The sequence below is a fragment of the Carlito syrichta genome, unplaced genomic scaffold (assembly GCF_000164805.1).
Source record: "Carlito syrichta isolate Samal-C Ts95f unplaced genomic scaffold, Tarsius_syrichta-2.0.1 Scaffold314811, whole genome shotgun sequence".
In the NCBI taxonomy this organism is placed as follows: Eukaryota; Metazoa; Chordata; class Mammalia; order Primates; family Tarsiidae; genus Carlito; species Carlito syrichta.
Window position 1 is genome coordinate 1,257,448 of NW_007258907.1, and position 10,012 is coordinate 1,267,459.

Here is a 10,012-nt window from a genome sequence, read left to right on the forward strand (position 1 = left end):
CGTGGAAGTTACACACCTTTGGATTGCATTTCGCCGTCACCTTCTCCCCCACCCCACCTCCCGGCTCGCGCTCGATCGCTCCCCCCACGCTTTCCTCTTAGCTTTTGTAAGTTACACGTCAAAATGGCCGATCTGACATCGGTGCTCACTTCTGTTATGTTTTCTCCCTCTAGTAAAATGTTTATCGGTGGACTGAGCTGGCAGACCTCACCAGGTAAGGGAGGGAGGGGGGGACGCCTGGGTCCCCCCCTTCTTGGCTTCTTTATTGCTCTTTGTTACCCCGGTGTAGGAGCCCCCCCCCGCCATTGGCTCCCCACTTCTCCTGTGCAAGGTTATTTTTTTAAATAGCAAATCCTTTCCGAGCCCTCTACGCGACCTCTGTTGCCGAATTCCCCCCGCGTGTGCAGAAAATGCAAAAACAAGACAGAATAACAACAGAAAACTACTTTTGGTTTTTGTCCTTGATCAAAATTTGCATTGCTTTTTTTTTTTCCTCCACACCTTCTCCCCCCCCCCCATCTCTCTCTTTCTCTCTCTACAGATAGCCTTAGAGACTATTTTAGCAAATTTGGAGAAATTAGAGAATGTATGGTCATGAGAGATCCCACTACGAAACGCTCCAGGTAAACCATTCCCTTCTGCGTTTTGTCTTTATTTTAGAGCAAAGTTTAAGTTTTATTTTTGGAGGTGTCTTCGGAAGTAGCTAAGCGGATTAGAATGGGGCTCAGGCGCGTGGCTGATCTCGAACTGCGTTCTGTTCCCCCCTCCGCCCCCCAATAACCCCAGAGGTTATTGTTAATTGGGGCTGAACTCTGGATACAGAGATACCCATCTCTCTGCTTTAATCATTTTCCCGTCGCTTCTTTTTCTCTGTTTAAAATGACATCCAGCTTTATTCACTTTTCGCATAGTTTTAAGATTTTTAAGAATGTATGCTCCCCCCACACTCCCGGCTCCCCAAACTCTTAAGGCCCCTCTTTAGAAAGGTGGGTGAATCTCTTCTGAGTGCCGGGCTTTCTTCGGAATAAAACAAAGCGTTAAGAAAGGGAAGGGAGGAGGAGAGGAAACTGAGGTGGCCAGAGTGGAGGCACCAGCATTTTCCAAGTTACCTCCACCCGCTCAGCCCCCGGTCCACTTCCCCCATTAACCTTAGTGATTTTTCTTGCGAGGTGGAGGGCTGTAGGCCGGAGGGCGACTGGGGGAGGGGAGTGGGGATGGGGGCGCGTGAGGGGGGCAACTTTTGCCCCCCATTCAGCTTTAGGGCTCACTCCTTGTGGCTTTCAATGGTGTCACATTTTCTTGTTTGTTTTTCTCCCTCTTTGTCTCCTTTCAGAGGCTTCGGTTTCGTCACGTTCGCAGACCCAGCAAGTGTAGATAAAGTATTAGGTCAGCCCCACCATGAGTTAGATTCCAAGACGGTAGGTTGCTTTTTGTTGTTGTTGTTGTTTGCCCCTTTTCAGGAACGACCTGGGCATTGACAGCCCTATTTAAAGGGACAGCGCCTTCTTTTGCTTCTATGCTAGAACTGTTTTAAACCGAGCTGGCAAGTTGGCTCGAAAGTTTTCAGCGGTGTCTGGGTTTGGGGTTTTCTTTTTAGAGCCTGCCCCACTGCAGCTTCAGATGCTGCCAAGCTTAGGGTTTCCGGGAGGGGGTTCGGCTCGGGAAAGGCTATCTTCTTGGCCAAGGGATCGTGCAGAGAAACTCCACCAGAGAGCAAATGCAACTTTTCTTTGTGAGCCAAGCACAGCACGCTTTTCCAACCGTGACTATGGGAATCAGTTTTTAGAAGGCACAGCCCGCTTCACGGCTCAGGTGGACAGGGGTGGGGGAAGGAGGGGAGGGGGCGCTAATTACAGGTCCCGGCAACAGGTTCCTCTTGGGACACTTGATTTGGAAGGCATTTGAGAAGGGAAGGGGGCGCTGGCACAGCCAGGCCAGGCATCCAGTGGGGGTGACTCCAGATGGCGTGAAATCTAAGGCCGATAAGGCCTGGGGTTTCAAAGTGATTTTTTTTTTTCTGCCTTTTCTTTCTCAGATCCTTTCATTTAAGTGTGGGTACTTTTATAGCATTAGAAGTTTTAAAAATTTAGAAAGTCTCTTGGTAGAGGTGAGAAGAAGGGAAGAAAGTGTCTGTATGTAATAATAATTTTAATAGCGTGTGTGAGGGGGGATTTTGCAGTGTTTTATTTAGCCCTTTGTGGGCTTCCTGCCTCTCCTCCCTTCCCTTTATGTCTCCCAGAATTTTCCCACAGTTTTTATATATCTGTCTAGAGCAGGAGCCCTAAGATGACATTGGACTGTAGGGCTGGGCCGCGTGGAACGTCTGTCACTTGTCTGTGGTGGGGTAGTGAGACAAGGCCAGAGATGGGGTTCTAGTCCCAGCTGCCCGTTATGAACTTGGGCAAGTCATTCGCTGCCTCTGGGTCTGTTTCCTTGTCTGTGAAATAAATGGACTGAGGTGATCTTTCAAGTCCCTTTTGGCTTTAGCATTGAATGAAAAGAAGAGAAAAAAACCTGGCAACCTTTGGTGTACTCAAATTGATTTTGCAAATTCACCCTCTTTCTCTGATCAAAGAGATCAGGTGCCCGCCCCTCGGGAAAAGACTTCCCCACACTTTTAGTTGCTATATTAATTGTACTGGACTTGTCATAGCTTGCAGCCCAGCCTTTTTGTACTTTTAGATTATAATTTAATTTTGGGAATAATCATTGTAGGGTGATGATGGATGTCTGAGAAATTTTTCTGTCCTTGACTTCTTGGCTAGACATTTCAAAAAGCTGGTAAAGATAAAGAGGAAAGTCATTTCAAGGCAAACTTGGGACTTTATTATCCACCCCATCTCCCTACCTGGGTGGGAGAAACAGTATCTGGTTTTTGTGGTGCCTGGTGGGTCTGTCCTTCAGTATCAGGTGTGAAGCCTACAGTTACCCCCCCCCCATTGTTTGTAGCCATGTTTTAGTTGCTATTCTTTAGTGTAACCTAGCTTTTGACTTTGTTTCAACGTTCAGTGCAGGAGGCAGAAGCGGTTGGTTTATTGACATGGAAACGAGGATCTTGTTTACCGTTACCTTAAAAGCTCTGTTTAGGTAACGGCCATTCACATCCAAAATAGTACCCTAGTCTTTTCCTAGAGGACTTGTAGATACAGTAAGTAGAGCTGTACCTAACTAACTAATGTTTTAATTTTTCGTAGTTTTCTTTTTTGTTTGTTTTTTTAAAAAAAAAATAGTTGACAGGGATGTGCAAAAGGTTGGGATTTGCCATGCTTTCCTTGACCCCTCCTCTCCGAGATCTCATCGTGTAAACTTTGCACACGGAAGATCGTAGTATAATGCGCTGATATCGCCACACACAACACAGGAGTTCTCAATTGGCTTTTTAGTTTTGTGATTTTAGTTTTATTTTTTATTTTTTAGTGCTTCACTTTCTTCATTGCACCCTACTCTTAGCTCCCGGCCCCTCCCTTGACATGTCCCTCACCTGTTACCCTACAAACAAGGTGATTTCTGATCGCAAATGTGTGCTGGCCAGCTTAAAAAAAAAATTCTCTGAGTGTTTACGAAAAGACACCTCTGTCTTATGTTTGGTCAACAGAATGGAAAATCCACACCTGTTGTATTTCTCTTGTAGACAAGCGCTAGTCAGTGCTGGACACACCTGTAGATGCAGTAATGTTAATCTTTACGAAAGGGTAGTTTCTAGATCAGAGATTTTTGTCTATTTTAGTTTTTGAAAAAGTAATCTCTCATTTCTCAGGTGATGTTTAAAGGTAAGAAATACAATGCAGACTTTCATTAGGTCTTTGCACTTACCTTGCTAAGAACAGGCAGTCCTTGGAAGTCTTACTGGCTGGGGTCCTAGCCGTTGTAAGTCAGGGAACAAATGAACTGTCCTCTGTGGTGTACCTCCCACCCCCACCTCCATGCTTTTCCCTAAAACATTATTCTTTTTTTTTTTCCCCTGTGGCAGAAGTGAAAACAAGGTTCAGATTTACTTTTTAAGAGGGAAATATTTTAATATGAAAGCCAAAGCCTATAAATAAATAACTTGTAGCAATGTTTATGCTATGCTTCGTGTTACATTTTTACCCAAAGATTTGGGACATTTAGAAACTGAATGAAAACCGGCAATGGGAATATTTAAAAAAAAATTTTTCCCTCTCCTCTTTAACTATGGGATCACTTTTTCCCTCTCAAACCAGCCTGTTTGATCCAGATGCTTCTATGGGAATTGTTTTGAGTTGTAAAGCTAGACCCTGATGGAGAATCATGTGCTCTGCAAGTGTCTGATTTGGAGTGGAGGATGGAGGATGTTTTTCCATTTGGATTGAGGTTGGGGTAGGGAAATCCCCTGATCGTTGCACTAGATCCTGACTTCTTTCGTTCAGTATTTTTTTGCCCTCTCCCTATAATGGGCTTTCTATTCTAATTTGGGTTTAGGTTGCTCATGGATTTTTACTCTGTTGTTTTTAAAATCCAGGAGGATTTAGCTCATGTGCTTCCTTTTATTTTCTTTTATTATTTTTTATCTTTTGAGGCATGACTGCAGAACAAGTGAGCTTTTTGATTAGTCCTGGGTAACTTTACTTTTGCAAAAACAAATGATTTAATTCAAGCAGAGCATTGTGTTGGATGTCGATGGGGGAAAGTTTTGGACATTGATTTTTGGTTGGGGGGGGATCAGGGTCTCATTGTGTCACCCACGCTGGAGTGCAGTGGCATGATCATGGCTCACTGCAGCCTTGACCTCCTGGGCTCAGGTGATCCTTTTTCCTCAGCCTCCTGAGTAGCTGGGACTACAGGCGTGTGCCACCACGCCCAACTAATTTTTCTGATTTTCTTTTTTTTTTTTGGTAGAGACAGGATCTCACTATGTTGCCTAGGCTGGTCACAAACTCCTGGACTCAAGCAATCCTCACGCCTTGGCTTCCCAAAGTGTTGGGATTACAGGCATGAGCCACCATGCCCAACTCGATTTTTAAAATGTTTGGAACCCCTTTCCCCTCTTGTGTTTAGTTATTATCAGGGAGAATAAATACCATCCAGTTACCTAGTGTTAGAAAATACATTTAATTTTCAGGTTATAATATTTTTCCAATGATAATGATTTTCTCCCAGCCACACATTGCAAATTAGATGCAAGTAACATTTAATATTCAGTGTCTGGAAGAAGAAGTCCTTACCTAAATAAGAATGTATAAACTATGGTTTATCAAGAGCATTATACACTGAAAAGCATAGTGGGACATTTCAGAAAGGTCAGCTGTATTAGTTACATTTTCGGAGGGATGGTTAAAGTTGAGATTAAAGTTTAAGGAACTTTTGAATTGCCCAAGAAGTTACTAAAAGCTGAGTTATAAGCCTGAGAAATGAGTGATTAATAATTAGGTGATTGATCATATACTTTTTCTCTCCTCAAGTGCTTCATTGACTCCTGCTTTTCTGTTTTTTCCCAGATTGACCCCAAAGTTGCATTTCCTCGTAGAGCGCAACCCAAGGTAAGTAGGAGAACCAGCGATAGGATTTTAGCACTCAGAGATGGTTGCCAAGGATTTCAAGTTTCAAATAGAGCATTGCCATGAACTGTTGAAACCCAGTATACGCCTTTCCTTCAGGGTATCAGCATGTGATGGTGAAAGTTCAGGCAAGGAGTTTTGTGAGATAACCATACATCTCCAAGTTAGCTCTTAAAATGCTTAAAAAATAAATAGAATACACATAGTAATATTGCAATGGACGGAGCCACATCCTCCCACTAAGGATCAGACTTGTCTCTGCTCCCAGTTGTATGCTGGTGTCAGGTTGGTTGAATAAATCACAGCACACTTGAAACCAGCAGTGCTTCTTATTTGTGCAAGGGCTGGTGCCTGGGTGGAGAAGTTCTGAAAATGTTGTAACCTTGTAGGAGTGGTACTACAAGACTTGCTTTAAGAATCGAGACAGGGCTTCACTTTTCTAGAAGTGTGTAGTTAACATAGTTTTCACTGATCTTGCCAGGTGTGGCTGTGAGAACACAGCTGCGTGAAGCCTAAGGTTACATTTGAAGGGCTTATGGCTGACATGTGAAATGTACACTTTTTAGTTATGCTTTTTTCTTCCGTATAACATTGGAAGAAGAACTTTTTCTGCATCTTGTGGATTTGACACTCTTTTAGGGAAAGGGGGGAGGAAGTTAAAGCTTCTGATTGTACGACATAAAGGGAAAAGGCTGTGGCTTTAGCAAATTCAGTTTATTTTTTTAAACATAGTCTCCCAGAAGTGGAACTCTTTAATTGTGTAAAGGGAGGAGTGGTTTTGCACATTAATGTAGAAAAAAATTGGCTGTTGTGGATGATGTTTTGAGAATTTTAGGTCTGAAGCCTAAAATTTATTTTAGGGCTGATTTATTTCCTTCCTTCCTTCCTTTTTTCCCTCCTTCCCTTCCTCCTTTCTTCTTTGTTTCTTAAGAAGGAAACACAAGTCTTTAAGTAAATATAGTGAAATATTTTCTCAAGGTACATTTTTTCTAATGCTTAAGTAGGTGATAGGAGTTAATGAACGAAAGAGATTAGACTGTTTGCATACTTAGTACAAACTTTGGGACTGGTCTAACCGTCTTAGTTGCTTCCCAGACTGTGTGCGATCCTTCACATTTCAGAGGGCTTCCCAGAATTAGCAGTATTTCCTGGGTTTGGAAGCATTGCTGTTTCTTCCATAAGTGTGAATCTTCAAATTTCCAGGTTAGTCATTTGATCACTAAGCACTTGGATCAGATTACCCTAGAGGGAAACTGGAAAAATCCCTGACTTGGTCAAACCATGGGTTTGACCTGTTTTCCAGTCCTGCTTTTGTTCCCTTCCCCCAGTTTTGTTTTTAAACTAGGAAAGCAAGATTTCACTTTAATATACTCTGCAGTGATGCATTCAGCTTGAAAACGGGACAGAGGATTTCTCAAACTTCTCAAAGTGTGCATTCCTCCCCTAACCCCACCCCCAAGTCTGGGATGCTTACAGATGAATTGACACTTCTAGATGTGAGTTAATATTAAACCAGTTGGGAGAGAACATCTTGCCATGGAATTCTAGGGATTTAATAGTAATACTTCTTACTTTTTTTTTGAGTTGGATCTCACTCTGTCGCCCAGACTGGAGTGCAGTGGCCGCTCCCGGCCACCGCAGCCTCACCTGCTGGGCTTTGGCGATCCTTCCGCCTCAGCCTTCCGAGTAGCCGGAATTACAGGCGCGTGCTACCACGCCCGGCTGATTTTTTTGATTTATTGTAGAAATGATATACTTCACTTTATAAGGGACTTTGCTATTTATTATCTCCATCTGAATTCCAGCTCCTGGGGCATTTGACTGTTGTTCCTGAGTAAATCCCTGTCAGTCTCAGTTTCCTCATCTGTAAAATGGGAGGGATGACAGTAGCTTCCTCAGAAGGTTATTGTGAAGAATAAAAGAAATGCTATGTGGCAAGGGCCTCACAATTCGTCATCATCATCACCACTTTTGTTGTTGGTTTACACATCCTTGTTGTGAGTTGAGTTCAGATGCTGACTGCCACTATGTAGCGGTGTGAATTTGGGCAAATTGTTTGACTTCCCTAGCCCTCGGTTTCCCCGGCTCATAGAGTTTTTCTTCAGATTAAATAAACTGATACAGTTTAAGTGCTTGGAAAAGAAGACCTGGTACATGGTAGTACCATAAAGTGTTACCTGCTATTTTTACTATTATTTTGTTAGACTTTAACAACAATCCTATGAGACGTCGAGTAATAATAATGATATTAGCTTAATGTACATGCCAGGTACTGTTGTATTCATGTATATTAATGCATTTACTCCCTAGTCAACCTAATGAGGTGAGTACTGGTATTAGCTCAGTTTTTTGTTTTGTTTTGTTTTGAGTTGGAGTCTCACTCTGTCACCCAGACTGGAGTGCAGTGGCTGCTCTCAACCACCGCAGCCTCAACCTGCTGGGCTCCGGCGATCCTTCTGCCTCAGCCTTCCAAGTAGCTGGAACTACAGGCACGCGCTATCACACCCGGCTAATTTTTTGATTTATTGTAGAGATGAGGTCTCGCCAAGTTGCCCAGGCGGGTCTCGAACCCGCAGGCTCAGGCAATCCACTCACCTCAGCCTCCCAAGGCACGGGATTACAGGCTGAGCCACGGAGCCCGGCTTAACTCAGTTTTATAGAGGGGAAAACTGAGGCACAGATGAGGGCTCCAAGAGCCACACAAACTGGACTCTTTACTAGTGTGCCATCTTGTGGGGGTGCCTTGGGGGTGTGGCCCCTCTGTCACAGAACAGGAGACAAGTTCAGAGAGGTCAGTGGACTGTGCTAAGCACACCCACAGCCAGAGGCTCAGGGCTTTGAAGTTTTGTGTTCTGGGGCCTGGGTGAATCGCCTTCCCCTGGGATGTTATCCCAGCCTGTGACACTGTCTTGTCATATCTCTCCATCTGACTCCTCAGGCCATCCTTTCAGATGATTCTGGAGTTGCTCAATCCCAGTGAGGCAACCAGGTAATTGCCAAACTTTTATGGTGGTTAGGAATTGAGATAGGGTGGGGGAAGAAGAAAACGCCTTCCATGTCTATGGCTATTTTGCAATAGAATTTGAGCCTGACCACCAGGATATTGGACTGGAATTAATGCCGGGGGCCAAAACCTGGCTGGTAGGAGTATAGAACTTTAAATCAAGCTTTATTTATGTATGGTTGGTCTTCCTCAATTAAACTTATGTGTCATTGTGTGAGGGTCACAGTGGCAGGGTGCACCATGCTCCTTCTTGTGGACTGGGTGAGGAGCTTGTAAATGATATGTCAGCATCAGTGAAAATGCATTTCTCTGCTTTCTGGCTGTCCCTCCTTGCTAACACTCGCCAGAGAAATATTCCATGGAGGTGTTAAAACAAGACTAGTGGAAAGAAACGGCAACTTAATGCGAAAGAAAATCTGTGGCAGTGAAGAATAGATTTCATATTAGTACTGTCATAATATTCTTTAATGTATCATATAAATAAAAATCTGTTTTGACCAGAATTTTAACGAGCGACGGAAGGAAGGGTTTTGAATCTTGCGGTTTATGTACCCCCCCTTTGCGATGTCCACATCTGAAGCGAAGTATGATAGGACTGTATTAACTAATTGAGGGGTGATTCTTTGGAGACTAAGAGCCGTTAATTAGTGAAGTACATTTTGATTGAAAGAAGATAGGTCCATTCTATGTCTTCCTATTTCTCTGGATGATTATTTCATTTTGTAAAATATGTAAGAGTTTCCCCCTTATCTTCTTAAAAATTAAAATGGTCATGCTACTCTAAAAAGATGACTTCATTTGAAGCCGTTGGAGGGATGATGACAGGGATCGATCGTTCTCAATCCTTTCTTTGTTCCCTTTGGGCCAAAATGTTGACTGCCTTGAAGGGTTCTGTTCAAGCTTGTGGTTCTTTTTTTTTGTGTGGAGGAACCAGGAGACTCCTTAGCATCTTTCGGCAAGAGTGAGGTTTGGGTGTAACTCACCATCTGCCCTAATTATCCTTGTGTAGAAGAAAACGTTTCCCATTCCTCCCAACTATCTTTTCCCTCCTTAAGTTTTAGAGGCCAGAACCTTATCTGTCGATCCAGGGAGATCTCATTTCTTCACCTTATTTCCAGTTGCCCTCTGTCACAGCTGGGTGGCCAACTCAGTTTCCTCCTCGGTAAAAGAGGGATAATGTGGTATCTACCACCTGGAGTTGTCTTGAAGATAAATGAAAAATTCTTTGCCAGGAGCCTGGCACAAAGTAGCACCCAGCAAATGTCTGCTGATATTTTCAATATAGAATTATTTTAACAGAATAAGAAAAACTGCAATGGTGAAACCACCTAAGAAAAACCTTAATTGGAATGTAAGCTCCCTGACGGCAGGCAGCTGTTGATGGTTGGTGTTCAATAATTAAATGAACGAGTTGAACCCAGCCTACCTTCTCCACAGCGAAGTTCCGTTCGTTGCTCCAGGTCACACAGTTAAGTTGCTGCAGGGCTGAGCT

At 43.4% G+C, this 10,012-nt stretch overlaps 1 protein-coding gene across 3 annotated transcripts in view; it reads left to right on the forward strand.

Moving 5' to 3' along the window:
- Nucleotides 1-5,685, forward strand: part of LOC110594360 (RNA-binding protein Musashi homolog 2-like) — a 6,441-nt gene extending 756 nt beyond the window's left edge. The window contains exons 1-5 of one of the 3 annotated variants that reach the window (XM_021705913.1): nucleotides 95-214; nucleotides 542-623; nucleotides 1,334-1,418; nucleotides 3,010-3,087; nucleotides 5,457-5,498. In XM_021705913.1, the coding sequence (XP_021561588.1) occupies nucleotides 124-214; nucleotides 542-623; nucleotides 1,334-1,418; nucleotides 3,010-3,039 (288 nt within the window). In that variant the 5' untranslated portion in view covers nucleotides 95-123 and the 3' untranslated portion in view covers nucleotides 3,040-3,087; nucleotides 5,457-5,498. Of the gene's footprint in view, nucleotides 1-94; nucleotides 215-541; nucleotides 624-1,333; nucleotides 1,419-3,009; nucleotides 3,088-5,456 lie in introns of those variants that run through there. The other 2 variants (XM_021705912.1, XM_021705911.1) reach the window with 2 other exon arrangements.
- Nucleotides 5,686-10,012: the final 4,327 nt, after the last annotated feature.